This window comes from Epinephelus moara, chromosome 19, assembly GCF_006386435.1.
Source record: "Epinephelus moara isolate mb chromosome 19, YSFRI_EMoa_1.0, whole genome shotgun sequence".
Taxonomy (NCBI): domain Eukaryota; kingdom Metazoa; phylum Chordata; class Actinopteri; order Perciformes; family Serranidae; genus Epinephelus; species Epinephelus moara.
In genome coordinates, this window is record NC_065524.1 from 14,393,440 (window position 1) to 14,411,988 (window position 18,549).

The 18,549-nt window shown below is 42.0% G+C and overlaps 3 protein-coding genes across 8 annotated transcripts in view; 1 reads left to right on the forward strand and 2 right to left on the reverse strand.

The window, feature by feature from the left end:
* Positions 1 to 263: 263 nt before the first annotated feature.
* Positions 264 to 3,549, reverse strand: ntpcr (nucleoside-triphosphatase, cancer-related). Its single transcript, XM_050071170.1, has 5 exons — positions 3,448 to 3,549; positions 2,834 to 2,996; positions 2,643 to 2,745; positions 1,874 to 2,083; positions 264 to 1,295 (listed from the first exon to the last, which is right to left on the reverse strand). Exons 1-5 carry the CDS (start codon positions 3,479 to 3,481, stop codon positions 1,218 to 1,220), a joined length of 588 nt encoding a protein of 195 aa, XP_049927127.1. The 5' UTR covers positions 3,482 to 3,549; the 3' UTR covers positions 264 to 1,217.
* A 1,964-nt stretch (positions 3,550 to 5,513) lies between these two features.
* On the reverse strand, positions 5,514 to 8,181 carry map10 (microtubule associated protein 10). The gene has a single exon (XM_050071367.1). It carries the CDS (start codon positions 8,072 to 8,074, stop codon positions 5,624 to 5,626), a length of 2,451 nt encoding a protein of 816 aa, XP_049927324.1. The 5' UTR covers positions 8,075 to 8,181; the 3' UTR covers positions 5,514 to 5,623.
* A 2,131-nt stretch (positions 8,182 to 10,312) lies between these two features.
* The window catches only part of LOC126406601 (signal-induced proliferation-associated 1-like protein 2), a 100,848-nt gene continuing 92,611 nt past the window's right edge, over positions 10,313 to 18,549 (forward strand). For 4 of the 6 annotated variants that reach the window (XR_007571728.1, XM_050070970.1, XM_050070973.1 and 1 more), the window contains exon 1: positions 10,315 to 10,484. The gene's annotated coding sequence lies outside the window, so the exon portion shown is untranslated. Of the gene's footprint in view, positions 10,498 to 18,549 lie in introns of all 6 variants that reach the window. The other 2 variants (XM_050070974.1, XM_050070972.1) reach the window with 2 other exon arrangements.

Here is an 18,549-nt window from a genome sequence, read left to right on the forward strand (position 1 = left end):
TATCTTTGCCAGAGGGTTTCTATTAAAAACCTTGATACAACTGCCAGACTCTGGAGCTCACGCAGAGTCAGTGAAATTCCACTTGCAGCGAGTCTGTCTGATGTGAACTATCAACAGACTCATGAACCTTGAATGCTCTTGAGCTACTTTTAAAACCTACTTCTCCTTTAAACCTAAGAATATAGCCAACCTTGTCTTAACAAATGCACTTCGGGCAAAAAGTGTTAATATGCCAGATTTAATGTGTTTGTTGACAGTCGCAGAGAGCTTCACTTCAAGTTTGACAACATGCCTCGTTCTATAGCTGTAAAATCCTTCAGAGACCTCTTTTGAGCTGCACTACTGTAATAAATCCTTCATAAATGCACTCTGACATCTCAGAAATCCTATAGTCAGTGATACTATTTATCCTTCACTGTAATCTGGCTGCACATGGACAGAGATGCCATTATCTCCCAGGATAGAGCACAAAATCCCTAAAACAAAAGAGAAGCATATTTATTTTGAAAACAAAACTGAAGCTTACCATCGCTATGAAAACATTTGCAACTGCTGAACAAACGAACAGTTTCCATCTTTAAACAGAAGAAATGATAACCAGAGAAAAACAATCTCATTGCAGAGAGACAATAACTGTTTATTTTTCCATTTCTTCCTTCATGCTAGTGGATGAATAAACCATGAAAGGATTGGACATAGCTCCACCGTTAAATATTGATTGATTTTCAATGAGCACATCCTCAGGTTGACTAGACAAACACAAGAAGGGGAGGGGGCTCACACAGCACAGAACTAAATGAATAAACAGGGGCACTGCTTTGTTTGCCCCGTTATGAAAGAATTAGCAGCACTTGTCCTCGTGGATGAATTAATATTAGAACTGCCTGCTGGAATCTCTGTAAGACCAACAGCTGAATAAAAAAACATAAAACACAGCTGTTTTAAGGACTAGCAGTGTCTGACTCTGAGAGCACGGGATATTTACACACTAACTGAACAATTCCCCCGCTGTGCTCCATCTCACAATCAATTATTCAGCATGCAATCCATTTTGAGGCTTTATGAGAAAGGAAAAAAATGAATTGAGTACATAAATACATGCATGTGACACACTAACTCTTCCAGCAGCTCACTGTGCCCCCTCAGGTCAGGTCAAAAACCCAGTTAGGAAGTGTGTGTAGTTTCACTGAACAGTCTGGCTGTGTGTACTGGTTTTATCAGGCTGTTTGTTGTAGACAGTTTTGTAGTGCTGCTATAATGTCTTGTAGAATGGCATTTCTGTTTTCCTTTGACACCTAAGTGGGAAAAGAAATAAGCAAGAGTCATTGAAGATGGTAGATAATGTAAAATTATACAATCTGTGTTCAAGATAAATAACACAGGAATATCCTATCCTATATCCTATAGGATCTAAGCCTCAGACAACACAGTGTCCACTTTGAGATTATCATCAACATGTTGTAAACGACTAATCTCTGACCTACCGTTTTATAAGTGAAATTACAAATCATGTTTGCCAAAAATGTTTACACTGCCACATCACCTTGTTAATATATAATAAGCACTCGAGCACAGTGAGTGTTTTGCATGACAATATCCATAACTGAGTCTTCCGTGATAAATTATTTTGACATTTGAGACCAGCCTTTGTTGTTGAATCAGTCACGCATGATTTAAGAGTTAATCCTGCTATAGGAGAGGGATAATGCAGGGCATGCCCCTTATGTGTTAGTGGGCAGACTGACTGCCCTCTAAGACCAAGTGGATACAGTGTAAACACTGTCCTATAGCTATTGTGGGACTTAACAGCTCCTAAAGTGACCTAAATATCTTTATTTTTCCCCCCAGAGAGTGTGCTGGTGTTTGTACTCACAGTGAAGACCTTGACATCCCTCCTGCTCCGCACCTCCTCCACGAGACCCAGTGGTTTACCCTTGGGGATGGGGATGGTGCCCAGGATGGTGCAAGAGGAGCTGTCTAAAGTCTGTCTCACCGCCCTGATGAACGACTGGCTGAAGAGCTCCATTTTGCCAATCTCGTCAATGACAAACACCTTCCTGTTCCCCCCATCTGCTGACCCAACCTGGAGATGAGGGTTGTTAGCGTTAAGCATGAGCATGCATAAGTGTCTGCTTGCACAATCTATAAATAAAAGGAAACCAGTTGAGTTTAGACAGTTATCGATAAAGAGATTAAACAGGTTACGTTGGTGGCCATGTGGCTAATCTAACGTGGATAAAGCTCATCATGTAAATGTCTCATGGATGTGTCTGATAGCATGCCAGTGACAGTGTTTGCATGTTATGCACAACGGGTGATCAGCAGTGATTACAGAGACGCTTCGACTGAGATGAAAGTGGAATATGTGCCGCCAAGGCACAGACACCTTGCTTTACAGCACATGTGTAGGCGTCACTCCAGGCTCACTTTACATGCCGGATTAATCACGGTCAGTGACAGCCAGACGGCACCACGAACACTAAAAATGTCACTCTGGAATTTATGTGTTTGCAAGCTTCCAATTATTCCATCAATTCTGAGAAAATCAAAGGTTTGATGAGTTAAGTCGGGGAAAGACAGGGGGAGTGTTTTGCTTACTGTGATCTATTGATGAGTTTTAAAAGGCGTGTGTGTCGTCTTACATTTCTGAAGAGGGGGAGAGCCAGGTTTTCAAATGAAGGCAAGTCAACCACATACTGCCCAACTGTGTATTCCCGTCTGCCATGGGATGACCCAGCAGCGTCTCTGCGAGTCAAAATAAGGTGACAGTCACTCAAAAACAGCACGATAAAAGAGAGGTGGTTTGATTTGGATAGGATGACAACCCTGCTACCTGACTCTGGACAGGTGGCCCCTCTCTCCTGTCACTGTGACTACATCAAAGCCGACTCTCCGGCCTCCCTCTCTGACCTCCTCTGTGTAAAAACCCTCAACTCCCAGTCCTGATGACACTAAAGCCTCGCAGGCTTTCCGGACCAGAGTGGTTTTCCCCACACCTGTGAGCAAAACAAGGAACATTGTTAAACAACTGCAGTGTTACAATTTAAAGCTGGGGTATTGTGGATGTATTTAATCCATGTATTAGTGATGATAGCATCTCATTCCTTCATCAGTGCTCTCAGTCTACTGAATTTACAAAATGTTAAACCATCTTTAAATAGGAATGACTGAGTCATATTAACTAAAAACCTGTCAAAATAGTATTTCAAATTTTCATTCCTTAGATGAACGTCTCTTTAGTATGTAGTAGGACACAGCTACCATAAAAAGTCGCCAGTTTAAAGAGATATTATCCGGGAAAAGTAGCTAAAACAAGCTAACTTTCATCACAACCGACCTAAACGTTTACTGACTGGGACACAGGGTTAAGACAGCTGACTGACTGCTCTGGATTTACAGCGACTGTAACGTCAACAGCACCGGACACGCTCTGTGTGTGTGTGTTACCTGGAGGTCCTGTCAGGAAAACGTGTCTGAACATTTCAGTTTGCACCGTTCACTATGCTGCTGCAGTACTTCCGTACACATCGAGCTAACGCATGCGCGGTAGGCACCACACCAAAGAACTTTATCATATCATATTTTAAGCTATTGTAATAATCCTAAAACAATGTTGAGGAGTACTGAATTACACGTAATTAAACTACAAGTAATTAAACTATAGTTTATCTACATTTCATATTCAAGTCGTTAAAGTACTTTTATTTGAGTAACTACTGAAACTAGAAACAAGAAAGAGAGAGTCAAATAATATTTTGAGCACTGAGGAGGGATGTGTTTTTTGTTTTGTTTTGTGTTTTGGCTTAGGAGAGGGGCATCCAAATTTAAATGGTAGTATTTTGTGTTTATTTCACCACAGATAAAAAAAAATGCATGTTGCCTTTAGAAAATGCCCAAATCATGCCTTTCATCCTACCCAGAAACTGTAAAAACAGAAATCATCGTTGGATTTTCAAATTTCCGACATTCCTTGGAAACATCATGTGTGACGAATGCTTACATCAGATAACTAAAAAGAAAAAATCTGAGCTGAAAATAGTAATATTTCATCAAAATCACTTTATTCTACGTCTCATTTAAGATTTGGACAAAAAAAAAAAAAAACACAACCCAATTGCACTAACTAACCAGTATACTGACAAGAATTGAAAGCTAAGGATTTTTTTTTTGTCAGCGCCAGGATTTTGTCCTCAACTTTTGACTTTCAAACATGAAAGGGTACGTTTTAAAACTCTAACTAATTTATGGTGCAGGGAGGGCCGTGCATTTTCTGCCAGTCACTCACAGAGGCTAAAGGGAAAGTATTTGTAGCTTCAGGGAGGGTAAAAAAAACGATGTCACACCCCAGTCACCGCCCTCCTCTGGTAAAGAACAGTCCCTAATTCGTATCAGTGAAGATTCTCAGTCATCCAGGTCATGGTAATCATAAGTAGCTTTCGTTAACCAACCTAGATTTCGCCCCAGGTTAGTTTTGCTGTTGTCTAACTGCTTCCAGTGTTAAGTAATTGGTACTTTGCTCTAAGCTAGCTTCCCCAACACTGATTATAAATACAGTGGTTTGTTTAACGAGCAGGTTCAACAGCATTTAATAATGTAAAACACTAGTTAAACAAGATCTAAGTTATAACCTTAAGATATTTGGTAAAAAAAAAAGTTATTAAAACAACAGACATTATTTAGTTGTATGAATCTGGAAACACAACTCCTACTTAAACTTTTACTTTTGTAAAATGAGCAAAGCCACTGTGTACACACTAAAAAGTACTCTTAATGCAGACTTTACCCTGTCAGTGTTTTTAATTATTGTACTGGACTAAACTTACTGATGCATAATGAATAAAGTTTAAAATCATAGCTGGTTGAAGAGGAACTGGTCTAAATTTAACTGCAGTGTACATATGGTATAAGGAAGCTGTTCCATGCTTAATATAGATTTAAAAAATCTTCATCTGAAAAGATTTAGAGCTGCCAAATAAATAAATGTAGTACAGTATAAAGTATAATTATAAAGTAGCATAGAACTGTGATACTCAAACTACAAGTATCTTAGCATTCTATTTAATTATAGTACTTGAGTAAATGTACTAAATAATAATAATGATGAACCACCACAAGTGCAAATTAGAACTGCCACAGAAATCCTAAACATAACTGACATGCAAAACACACAGCGCTTTTAAAATGAACAACGTAGCTGTCTCTGTTTTGCTTACCAAATAATATCAAGGGAGAATACAAAGTAGCAGGCGATATTTAAAGGAAACACCCTGAAATCAGAGGCTGCTGCCCTCGGAGCTCTGGGAGATTTTCAGCTCGTGACAACTCAGCTGGAAACGAGAGCTTACAAGTTAAATGATTTGCATAAACGGTGTGCGCAGGGAGATTTTCCTTCCTCTTATATGTTACTAAAAGACTCATGGTCCAACAATTTCTGCAAATTCCCAGTAGCCCTGTAATAACTGACTGATTAAGACGAACAATGATCACATATTTTACACACATTGCCACAAATAAGCTTGTCTTTATTTAAAGAAGTTGCCAGACATCATAATTGAAAGGAAAACTGACACATATCAATTTAGACATTTGCTAGATGTGAACATAATACGTGATTCTATATTGTTTAAATAGTGTAACCAGGGAGTTTGTTGGCCACTAGCTCAGAGATATGCTGATACTCCTTTCTGAAATCCAGAGATCCCAGCTCATCCTCCAGTTCCTCTAACTCTTGTGGCTCAAAGGAGGATATTGATTCTACAGAGAGTCCTCGAACAGGGCCGCTGTTCTTAGTTGACACACTCCTCTGACCTCTTGATGATATGAAACTCTCAGCACCAGAGCTCCTCTCAACTCTACTACTCTCTGTCATCTGTTTTCTGGAGCATATGGTTTGCAGGGAGGACGATGCATCTCTGTCACCATCGTCGGAGGAGAAGCTGAGGGCCGAGGCTTGGGTCCGAGGTCGGATGATGTGCGTACCCCTCAGGGCACGCTTTGGAGAGCTGGGAGCTTTGATGGGCACAGGGAGGGCTGCTGTCCTCTGGAAACCCTCGGAGCCGAGGGAGTCGGGGCGGAGAGGAGACCTGGGAGTCTTGGCTCTGGAGGGCTCGGGGCTGCTCATGGGGTCAGGGGAGTAGGCATCGCTGGGCTCGAGGCTGTTAAAGTCATCAGCGTAGTCTGCCTCCTCGTTTCCTTCCCCGCTGGAGTCTGAGAATGAAGATTTGGGGCTGCTGTGTCTGCTGCTTCCTGAAGATTCAATTTTCTCTCTGTGCCTGTCTGATTGAGACTGTGATTTGACTCCATGTGATTCACTGTGATGCTCATTCTTGTCTTTGTTTTGGGCCACAGCGTTCCCATCCACACTGGGGATGTGAATAAATCTCAAGTCTCTTTCAGAGAGGGACGGTTGCTCTGAAATGTCTTGTTTACCATGAACTTTCCCGTGCAGTGTTTTCTGTTTTAGTGTGAGTGTTTCTTGTAGTCTGGAGTCCGCTGGGATACTTTCCATCACTGTCTCAATATTTTCATTAAGACTAGAGCTCTGATTAAATGCTGATTTTCTTCTGCTGGACTTTATGATCTTCTTGCTTGACTTCATCTTTCCCTTGGCCATACCTGACTGTGCTTCAGTCTGTATTAAATCCACGCATTCACGACATTTGACTTTAAGAGGAGAAATCTGCTTCAGTCTGAGGTTGAATGTTTTAGTTGTGCCATAAACAAGCTTCTTCTTCGGAGATTTATTGGAGCTTTGACTCTGCATCAAAGCCCCTTCTTGTTTGTCTTTCACTTTCACAGACGCGGGCCTAACCACTGGTGTAGAACAGTACCTGGGGGGATGTAAATGTTTCGAATGGGGATTAGTCCCCTGTCTGGTTTTCTGCAACATTTTTGTTTGTGCCTTTTGTGGTGTGTTTCCATGCCCAGCTGAAGGCTCTGCTGAAGAGGGTGTGTAAATCCAAGATAGATTGGGATGAACAGACAGGGGTTGGTGTTGGTTCTGGCCATTCAACTGTGACAGCTCAACAAGGAGAGCATTTAGTAGAGGCAACTGTCGTAAGGCTTCCCCGAGGACATTTGGAGTTGCCCCACTTGATTCTTGGTTTCTTGAAGTGTTTTCATGTCTTACTTTCTGGTCCATCGTCGGAGAGTTTGTGCCTTCACTTCTATTTCCACCTGTCTCTTCATCTGAGTCTCCGTATATAAAAGCCTCTGAGTCTAGATTCAGGATTTTGTAACCCTCTCCTTCGTTTTTGCTTTTTTCCTCTGCAGTATTACTGTAGAAGAGATAAGGTGGACAGAATATAGTTAAATCTTCAAATTTGTTTTCTGTTTCATTGACTGTCTGAGGCATTTGGCTTCTTAGCGTCTGCATGGCAACACAAACACCATCATTGTGCTTAGCCTCATTTATTTTTTGTTTGTTTTGGATGCTAACACCAGGCTTGTCTGATGTAGGTGAACAGACATCCCTACAGTCATGAGGCAGCAATTCTGCAGATGTGTTTTCCTCCATGGAGCTTTGTTGTGCATGCTGTCCTCCGTGTACACTGGTGCTTTCTGTGATATGTGGCAGTAAACTAGCCCCCAGACTTAGCAGTTTGTAACTCAGGGAAATTGATCCAATTCTCTCCCCAGTGAGGTTGCATATACCAACAACCCCCCTTTCACCGTGAGAGGAGGGAGTAGATACACCATGTTCAGCCTCGTCCTGCTTGATTCTGTCCATCGCTTTGGCCAGTGAGATGAGTGAGGTACCAACTAGTTTGGGGATCTCTTCTTTCACATCCAGCACCATGGCATACAGAGGGGTGTTAGACAGATGTGTGTGCAGTGTGTTCAGGTTCATTTTAAAGAAGCAAGACTTCCCTCTGTTAAAGACGTATCCTCCCCGCTGCATCTGTCCACTATGTTCTTGTTGGTTAATGCCACCGCTGCTCTGTTGAGGCTGGTAAATGAGCAGAGTTGGGAAGTCCAGCAGTCGCACTCCAAGAGCCAGCTCGTCGGAGAGTTGACTTTCTTTCTCGACTTGGATACACTCCACCAGAAGCTCAAAGGAAAACAGAGTCTCCATGTTATCGCTGTTTTGTCCCCCTGACACCCGAAAGCCGCGCTACAACCAAAACTAGCAAGCTAACTAGCCAGCTTTCAGTTAGCTAATCCGCGTATTGAGCGTTTAGCTTCTATCGGCTCCATGGAAACAAACAGCTGTCGCGAGCGTTGTGCGTCACTCACTGCCCCGGGACACCCGGGAAATGTAGTTTCAGGGGGTGCATAGCGTATAGCACAGGTTTCAGTTTTGTTAAAATCAGTAATAGTGCTAGTTTGTTGTTATCTTTTAACAATTAGGGCGTAGTGTAAATGAAAGTTATTGAGGAAGTCTATTCCCAAAATGAATATAAAGGAGAGGAAAAAAGAAAAAAAATCAAAATAATCTTACAGGTTGCTACAAGAAATCATGACACATTGCAAGCACAGGTCAAATGGATATGAAGATAATAATTTACAGTGATGGTTGAAATACCTTAAAGCTATATACCTCCTGAGACCTGCACTTTAGTTTGGAGTGCATTTTTGATTTCTCCTAGATATTTGGGATCAGTAGTATCAGTAGTATCAAAAAACTAAACATTGTCAATGATAATTAAGTCCCAGTGTCCTCAAACGAGTACTTCCTAGCTTGTTACTGTTACTAAAATTCGTCATATGTCAAACTACAAACATTATTAGATATAAATAAACAGGTTCTAACCATAAAATGGAATCAGGTTTTGGACCTTGACCACTTTCGTGTCGGGATCAGCTGCAAACTGACTTGGCCATCTTGTTTTTACACGGATTAGTGTGTTGTGCAATTGTCATTGTCAATAGTCAGGTTTGATTGTCTTCTTGTCGCTCTGCCAGGGCCACTAGATGGGACAAAAAGTGCCCACGAATGAGAACAACAGGTCTAAGTTAAGCAGAATGAAGTATCAGGTCAAGTAAACCCAAAATGAGATGGCCTCATATGAGAACACAGGGTCCCTGGAGGTTAAGTAAAAGTAGGCCTACAGATATCTAACCAGAAAATGACTTTGGTAGAAGTAAAGTCACCTATTAGAATATTACTTAAGTGAAAGTCTCAAAGTATCTGATATTTATTGTACTTAGATATCAAAAGTAATTTATGATATTAAAGGTAAATAAGTATTGAAAGTACAAGTACATGTAAATACTGATAAAAGAAAAAAGAAATCAGCAAGTGGTCAGAACTCTGATGATTATGAAGTTTATTTCTTCTTAACATAGGAGTATGATACAATAGAAATAAAAATGTGCATTAAAGATAAAAAATAGAATGTGCATTATGCCACTGTGTTTAACACTAGTACTTAAGACAGTAGAAACATTAAAAATAAAATATATATAGTCACTGTGTTGAGGCTGTAAGTGTGAAACTTAACTACGATATATACATCAATAGAATAAAACATCAATAGAATAAGAGTAAACATAAGAAACGTACAGTTATGTGCATGACAAAATCATATACTGAGAAATATTGCACAGTTGAATAATTGCACAGAAAATTGCGGTAGTTGAATTATTGCACCCAATAGAAAAAAATCAGAATCATGAGCATAATGAAGCTTATTTCTTCTTAACAAGTACACTATTTAAAAAAAAATGAGTCTATTATCGTTGAAAAATGAGGTATTTATTACAACTTACAGGGTTTAATGAACAAAATACAGTTTTTCCTTTAATCCCATTCATCCATCCGTCCCTCAATCTCTCCCTCCTTCCTCCCTTGCTTCCATATTTTGGAGTAACTAACTGAGATGTTTAAGGGAAATGTATTGGTGTAAAAGTAGCCTATATGTTTTATTTAGGGCATGTAGAGGAATTAAAGTGAGAGTGGACAGACATATAACAACTCACGTAAAGTATAGATACTTCCAAAAAATACTTGATTACACATTAGACGACTGGTAATGTATCCAGATAGCCTACAGTGTGAGTGAGCAACTTTCCTGCAGTTCACCAGATGGTGCCACTGTGGGGCTTACTGGGCTTATAGACTAAAATAGTGCTGTAGTGAAAGGCAACAAGGCCACCGGACTAGTTACCATGACAGGCTCATTTTTCGCCTTCAGCCTGTGGTGGATATTTATCTCATTTAAATATCAAGCAACAAACGTGTTGTTAAAGCGTGTGTGTAATTGTGAGTGAGTGTGTGTGTGTGGACTGGAGTGAAGTGCAGAGAGTTTGTACCACAAGCGTCTGGTGGGCGGAGTCTTTCCTCCCTGCGTGTTGTCATCACGGAGATAGGTGCTGTGTGAATATCGCTATGGTCCGTGCCATTCCAGTCTGGAGGCTGACACCGAAAGAGAGAGATGCGAGAGCGACTGCCACAGCTTCTACTGGTTTTTACTCTTTCAGGATAACTAGCAACGTGAACAACCTCGCAGCCTGGCTGGACAGGACACCGCTCACATTGTGAGGTAAGAGCTCAGGGTGAGTTTCTCCCTCCGACCAGAGCAACAAACTACAAAGTAGGGCTGGAGCTCAAAGTGCGGAGCGCTACACACAGAGGAGAAACTCATTGGTTTATCGATGGCAACAGTGGACACAAAGGATAAAGTTACTTTCAGGCACTGAGGCAGATGTAATTCAACCGACGAGTATAGAAAAACTGGAGGGTGTAATGTGTTTTAAGCAATGGCCTTAATTTGTGTCAGTTAATCAATGGTTGACTTACACTGGACTCGTGTTTGTTTATTTACCCCTTCATATACACATAATTCAAGGCTTTATACATTGCAATTTACATTTATATTCCTGAAGGGAGGCTATGCAATATTTTTAAATCATTTTCACAGTTAATGAAAGGCACGTTGTCGTCATATTTATTGGTTATGGTGATGGTGGTTGTGGTGAATATGCGCGCGCGCGTGCTGGTAATTGGATGGATATGCACAGAAATATTTTTGAATGAATTTGTCTGGTGGAGTACTTCCATGAAAACGGTGGGGGGCGATAAAGGCATCATTGTCCAACTGGTCATGGATAATAAAGCCTTCACATGCTCACTGTAGGTGAGGCCACTGCTATGTAGTCTGCCAGGCCATATTTAATTGTCACAGGAAGCCCAGAGTGGGTTTATTTTTTATTTATGTAGGCAGAAGTCAGCAAAAAAATGTTGTATTATGTTAGTATTTGGGATATTTTACCTCTTGCAGCTGTGGGAGCTTGTCCAGACAAAGAACACTTTCCCCCTAACATCAGGAGGTGTTTGGATTCTCCATACACAAAATCTGGCAGTCTGCGTGTACACAGCATGTACAGTATTCCTTATTATGGCTGCTCCTGCGGCCTATTCAACATACAATGTTCTGTATACTCCACTGGGAGAGCAAACAAGTGAAATGTTGTTTGTCATCCAGCAGCATATCCTTTGCTGTCTTCCTGCAGGAAGTTTAGCCTCCACAATAACTAACTTCCCAATAAAGGGGGAACAAATAGGCCCATTCCTTCGCTGCTGGCGAGCTGCGGTGCAGACACAACAACTTGGTACTCTTGAGTGTAAATGTAAGTTTCCATTGTTTAATTCTCAGTGCTCTGTGTTTCTGTCCTCCTGGCTTCACAGCTCCCATCTGAACAGATCAAGCATAAAGAGTTTTTTCTCCCGGAGCGTTGAAATCAATAAGACACCATTATTTTCACAGGGTTTTATGTCTGGGAGAGATTAGTTTTTTCCGTAGGGCTGTGCTGAACTAAGTAGGCACAGGAGTGTTTAAAGATGACTCCAGTATGCTTATGGCCTGGTGTAACATTTAACCTATTTTCCTTTAACACCAAAAATGTTTGGCTTCAGTCAAGCTGTCAGGTCTGCAAATCAGGGAGGCAATTTTTCAACTGCCCACTCTCCTGAATGAGCATTAAGACATCTGTAGTGACGTGTGAATAATTTGCTATTATTGTGCACAGAAGCGAAAAACAACCCCATTAATCTGCTCATTTTCTCTGTCATCATGAAAACATTTGTGTTAGTTATCCTCATTATGTATGTGCTCCCAGTATTGACCTATATTAGCTTTGATTTTGACTGGTTTTACCTTGTTGAATTTTCTGTTGGAAATTCAGTTTTTGTTAAGTTACAAAAGGGAAGACGGACCTTTTTTTCCCAGATAGATGAAAGATAGATTAAAGACAAGATCTTCCCTAATGTAGATGAAAATGAGGCTGCCTAGGTACCCCATCTCTGCCAGCAGCACACTCCTAGAGGGAGACCTATTCAGCAGCCATGATAATGACAGTGCCAGGGAAAGTCTTTCAATCTTAGTCTGAATAGAGATCTGTTGCATTCTGCCATCAATGGGGTGCAGACAGGGCCCTGAAGAAGAAATATGTTCTCATCTATTTCTAACAGCGCCTTCTGCATGGCTAACCAGACAAAGGGTAATTGAGCCGGATAGATATGTCTTTCAAAATAAAGTTATGAGCACAATGTGTGCTCAGCTGAACAATAAGGCACCTGTCATGATTGGCAGAAGAACGGCTTCCTGTGACATGCCCAGAGGCCATATCCAGTTGTTATCATTGCAGAGCTGGTTAGGATGTCTTCTGGCCTAGTGGGCTCGGAGACGCCCCTCTAGAGTTACAGCCGTTATGTTGTGTTTGCCTGTAAAGACATTACCATAACACAGAGCTGTTTGGGGGCTCTCTTAAGGTTTGGGAAATTACTTAACAGTAGTGGCTGACTTCAGTCTTCTTGTTACACCACTCCCCCAGTGCGCCCGACACTGTCTCCCAGTCTTTCTCCTTGTTTGTCTGTGTTCCCACGGTGCTTTGCTGCCGGTGTGCTTACTGGTCATGATTTAGAGAACAGTAGAGGGGGAAAAAACTGCTGAAGGACTTAGGTCCAGTCCACGTTTGGTAGGGCTGATGCATTTCTCCTCATTGTGCCGTTGAAGCATGCCAAACCATGTGGCGCCCCCCCTTTCCAACAGATCCCACACCCCATGCATGTGACGAGGATCAGGAAGCCTGAGTCTGGTCTGTGCGGGCTGACCGGCTGGCCGGCTAGCCAGGATTCACAATAGGGCTCCCAACCAAATCCTGTTGCTTCAAAACCAACCAACCAGCAGACAGGGGATCACATGCTGCCTGCTCCTGTTGTGAGAGCCAGACTCTCTCTCCGTCTTTTTTGTCAGCCTTTGTTTTGATTGCAGTCTGGATTTATGGAAGGATTTAAGCCCACTCATCACTGTCAGGGAAAGCACAGATGCCGTCATTAGGTTGATGTTTTTTTATGAATTGATCTCCTGTTCCACTAGAGGTCTGTTTCTGACGGATGTGGGTGGTTTACTGAGCAATGTTCACAATGTGTACAGAGCAGAGAAAAACTCACTCTTTTTATTTGGGATATCAGTTAGATTTGTAACATTGATGATCATTTAAGAGCTCCAGAACTACGTGCCTTATCAGTGCCAGCAATGCTTTCCACAAGTGTGGGTCAAAGAGTAACAGTAAACCTTCCATATGACTCTCTGAGGAAGGCTGAAACATGGTGACTAAGGATCCTGTGACTTTGACAGAGCTCTGGACAACATTCAGCTGGGATTGCCTGCACATGGCTCTCAACATGGAGGTGGCTGAGCCAGTGCCTAGCAGCTAACAGTGCTAACAACAGCAGCAGTGCTGACAGAGCTATCAATGTCAACTAGGGGTTAATCGGAGGGTCGGCACTATGCCTTTGCGTCAGTGCCATCCCAATATCAGAGTAAGTTGTATGAGCGCAGTGCGGAGCAGTGATTAGCTAGCCAGTGGGATACACACACAGAAGCCCTTTTACACTAGCTGTTCAGGGCTGGAATGTCGCGCCATTATTTGTTTCACCAGTTTTTGTTAAAGGTACAATCACAGAATGGGGGGACAGAGTTGGCTCGCATTTAAGCCAACAATGGAGATAGTAACAGCGCTGAATTGAACCTGGATCACGGATGGGATGGATGTTACGTTTTGACGATGTGTTTTGTGTGTGACCCACTGCCGAGAGATTTAAAAAGCAGCTAACTCAAAGAGGAAAAATAGCAGCTGAAAATGTCTGCAAACTGGGGAGACAATGCGGCCCGGGAGCTTCTTACCCTCCGAGCAGAGGGTGAAATCAGCCGCCATGAAACAGGGATGGTAAATGGTTATTATTGACATGTTATGCCATTGTAATTGTTTAAGGCCAATGCTGTTGTGTTACACGTCATGCCTCTTTGATTCCAGGATGCCAGTATGCTGTCTAAAATCACGCACTGGGGTGACAGGATGCCGGTGTTATTTTGTTCTGTGTAAATAAGCAAAGGCGGCGTAATGATGGCACTTAACAGCTTCCGAAATGTGTAAAAAAGGGCTAGGGACTCGCATGCACCAACATGCACATGTGGCTGGACCATCTACCACAATAAATAACAGAAGATTGGATGACAACACACACAAAGGAACATGACTTCATCCTCTGCTCAGACGCCATTACTCCACTAGCCTATATCTTTACATATCCAATAAGTGTTTCCTGCTTTATTAATGCTCTGAATATTATATACAGCTCCTTTAATGGCTCCAAGGTCAGCGTGTTGGGTTCTGTCAGGGTCATTCATCATTTTTGTCTGCGCTGCACATTATACGACTCCTCATGTGTAATCAGTGTAATGGTCTTAAGACGGCATGTTTAACAGCTTGCTCGGGCGCTGGCGTATGTCAGCAAGCATTCCAGGGAACCGCAGGAAGACACCACCAGCCTTTCATGGCACCATATTTTTACTCTTTATGCACAAATTAGATGTTAAAGCCTGTGGCGTGTTTTTTGAGGACATATGTGAATCGTCGCCCTCATGTGCTGCTTTGCTTGTTTATTTGTGTGTAGAGTGTGTTGTTGGTTAATCAGATTCTTACTGAAGTGGTTAAACCGTAGAGTAGATGCAGCAGATTAGATGCAGATGGATGCTGTGTTTGGTCAGATGTAATGCCTGGCATTTAAAGGCATTTTATTATAAGTTGTACTTTATGTGGGTTTAAAGGAGAAATGGATCCAGTGAACAATTTTATGGTTACCTTGTTCAGAAGCAGATGCTGTTATCTCAGTAAATTTGGCTAAATAGCTGCTACACCAGCTCATCCCTTGCGTCTTTCACATCTTGTATGTGTTCTGCTCTTCAGTTTCCCACCCTCTTGCCACTCATTCATTGGGCTTGCTGTCGTGCCAGGCGCATTTGAGTGAAAAAGCAGTGCCATGGCTGGAGGGGAAGCTGCTGGATTGAGCAGATGGTATAGTGACAGAAGTCAAATGCTCATCGCGCCATTGCTGGTGAGGTCCCTGTCAACCTCTGATGACACACAACCGAGCGTCTGAAGGACTGAGGAGGAGGTGTTACGTGAGGGCAGAGGGGAGAATAAAGGTTTGAGCCCTTTTGTCATCACTGCTGGCTCGTGTAGCTTGACCATTAATGGCAAAGATTAGGCATCCTGTATCCTCAGATAGAGCAATGGATAATATACAGTGTGCTTCCCCATATCCTTAATACAGCTGTTTTGCAGCCCTTTTGTTGCAGGGCAGACGGTGAATAAGCAATGATGTACTGCATTTTATCCACGCATGAAATATTATTACTGATGAAAAAAAAATCATATGACCCGCTTAGACCAGCTTGGACCTTACTGTTTAACCATGACCTTTTGAAACCTCACATGATTTTCTGGACTAAGCTCATGACTGACAGACGGAGCTACATATGATTTCAACAGCACTGGCTCACAGATGTAGCCCTGACAGTTAACACAGATGCAACTATGAGATATTTTTCTGTCTGAAAGAAAATCATTAATCCTCCAGATAATCTCTGTGATCTTCAGGCACAATAGCAAAATGTGGGTCATCTCAGTTTATAAAGGAGGACCATCATTGTCATAATTACCAAAGATTTTAGAAATGAAGATCTTTTACTGCTCTCTCATCTCACGCTGCTGGTTATCCAAGTAAGAGTGCATTTATACCTTCATCTTGATCATTAAGTTAAATGGCAAAATGGAGGCAAACCACAACTTTTCAGCTTTGTACTAAACCCATTAGTCTTGTCCCTGGAGTGACCGCACAATAGTTTTATTTAGGCACTTCTACCCCAGTAGACAGCAGTCCAAATACCACTCGTCAGAGCTGTGAGCACAAGAGGATGACTCTTTGCTTCACCAAGCCAATCCTTAAACAGTGTCACTCCAAAAACCATCATGTTCATGCATTATGGATTTGCAGTAGTCAAGCATATAGGAAAATGTGTCTTGCCAAGATGAATTATGTCTGCACCTCCTGTTCCCTTTGGGATTCATTAGTGTCCATATCAGGAACGTTGGGGAAAAGGCCAGTGAAAGTTGCTGACCCTCCGTACATGTTTTGTCTACGTGTCTGTCACTGGGCCACAATGGAGAGAATGAGTGCTAGCCAGTCATTAACCCGATTGCCACTGAGTCCAAGGACCAGTCGTGACCCATGGGGTTAACTCGGTCTGTGTTCCCCTCAGCGGGCCCAGACAATCGGGACAGCTGACCTCTGTGGTCGCAGCCAGCCTCCAATGGGAGATAAGAAGGGATTTGGTTTAGTGCCGATGTGCATACCTCCTTCCTACTGTAGCGAAAAAGAATGGGCCTGTCTGAATAGGCAGACAGGACTGGGTGTGGGTGACATAGCCAGTCCTTACTGCATGCCATTATGGCCTCTGCAGACATTCTTTCTCTGTGACTCTGTCTATTCATTCATTGAACACCATCTCAGTAAATGTATCAGGTAAGGAGCCTCATAATAACTATTTGACACAAGTATGTATATGAACAAATAAGGTCCAAGCCTGAGCTGAGTTTGATGGGTGGAATTATGTCACATCTGATTGGATAATATATGTATTTCCTGTATAATTCAGAGGATTATTCATTTCATAATCTCTATTTATGTAATATTAGCCACTTTAGAGTCCCTGAAGGTACATTAAATTAAACCTGTACTCATGAAATGTAGGCCAATACTGCACGAAACCCCTCGTGCAAACATCTGCGCCCTTGACTCTCAAATTGACCCTGGGTGATCCAAGGAGCAAATGGCCATCGGATGAGTTGTTTTAAAGCGTAAATGCACGCTGACTTGTTTCTGATAGAGGTTGATTGTAATTAACAAGTCAAATGGAGCAGAGCCGTGACAGATGTGCCATAAAGTGCTCAGCTTTAGGGTGTTTGCATGCGTGTGTGAGCCATTGAGGCATTGCTGCTGAAGTCAGTATCCTTCACTTAACCTCACCAGTGCACTGCAGTGCTTCCACACTGTTGTTGAGCATGAGTCTAAATTCAGTTGAACCTACATGGATAGCAGGATTGCTTCAATGGATGATATGCTGCACATTGTAAGGCAGTTTCTTTAAGCATCATTTCCTTTAAGAATATAAGGGACCAAAGACTAAAAGTAAAAAGCGTAGTTGAATTATACTGCTGTATGCTGTTTGACAGAGGCTTCTTTGTGCTGCTGTGAGACAGCCTATTCTGCTTTGTGTACAGTACTGACGGGAATGTATGAATTTTCTCAGTATCAGCCTTTTCACAGGAAGGAACTTTCGCCCAAACAACCCTTTATCAATTGTGAGAAAGTGTCTGTTTTTTTGTTGGTTCCTTTCATGTTGCCAGCTCACTGACATGAGACAAATTAGAAAGTCTGGTCACGGTCTGTAGTCTGTCATTGTGTTTTTAAAAGCGCTGACGAAACATGTTGGGAGGAGGATGTTATTCTTGTTTGTGTTTCCACTGATCCATAAATCAGATGATAATGAGTTTAGTTTACTGAATATATGTGGTTTATACTGGGAATCCCAGAACTCTTACAAAATTTTGGCCATTTGCAGTTTTATTTTCAGTGTGTATCTCAGAGTGGTGCGGTGCAATGTATTATTCTGATTTTGTTATTCTTTTATTTGACAGCAAAGCAGTCAAAATCTTTCGAGTGTTGGCGAGAAGAAACCAGAGGCGTCATAGCGGTCGTTCATTTTTCTTGAGCTTCATTTGGTTAGAATAATCATAATACTTCCTTTCAATATCCCTTTTGTGTCTTCGTTCAGTTCAGATTGTACTTTTGAATTATGCACACCATTTAACCAGGACATTACTGTGTGGCCCTTGTGTTCACTTGCTGGAGCACAAAAATGCCTTTACATGATGTTGCCTTTGGCCTATTCTTGTAACTTGCTGTTAGCAAAGACATAGCTGTCTGTGACTATTTTAGACAAGCCTGGGATACTGGAGTTACTGGTGTGTATGGGAAACCCTTTTACACAAAGTGGAAGGGAAGGCTAAAGCAAGAGAGGAGCTGAACTGTGCAGGGCTGGCAGTCGGCCTAGCCTTTCCTTGTACTCTGGGCTGCTGCAGCGGCGGTATGATGTGTTTAAGGAGCACCGGCCCAGCCAAGCAGAGCTAATTCGAAGCTAAAGTAGTATATTCCATCTCTCTTGTTTTTTTTCCTCTTTCTTTGCAACATCATTTTGACTA

Coding starts and splice junctions, on each gene's coding strand:
- ntpcr (XM_050071170.1), bottom strand. CDS start 3,481: ATGTTCAGACACGTTTTCCTGACAGGACCTCCAG. Junction 2,746..2,833: donor GGCCACCTGTCCAGAGTCAG/GTAGCAGGGTTG, acceptor TTTGACTCGCAG/AGACGCTGCTGGGTCATCCC. Junction 1,296..1,873: donor GGGATGTCAAGGTCTTCACT/GTGAGTACAAAC, acceptor TTTCCCACTTAG/GTGTCAAAGGAAAACAGAAA.
- map10 (XM_050071367.1), bottom strand. CDS start 8,074: ATGGAGACTCTGTTTTCCTTTGAGCTTCTGGTGGAGTGTATCCAAGTC.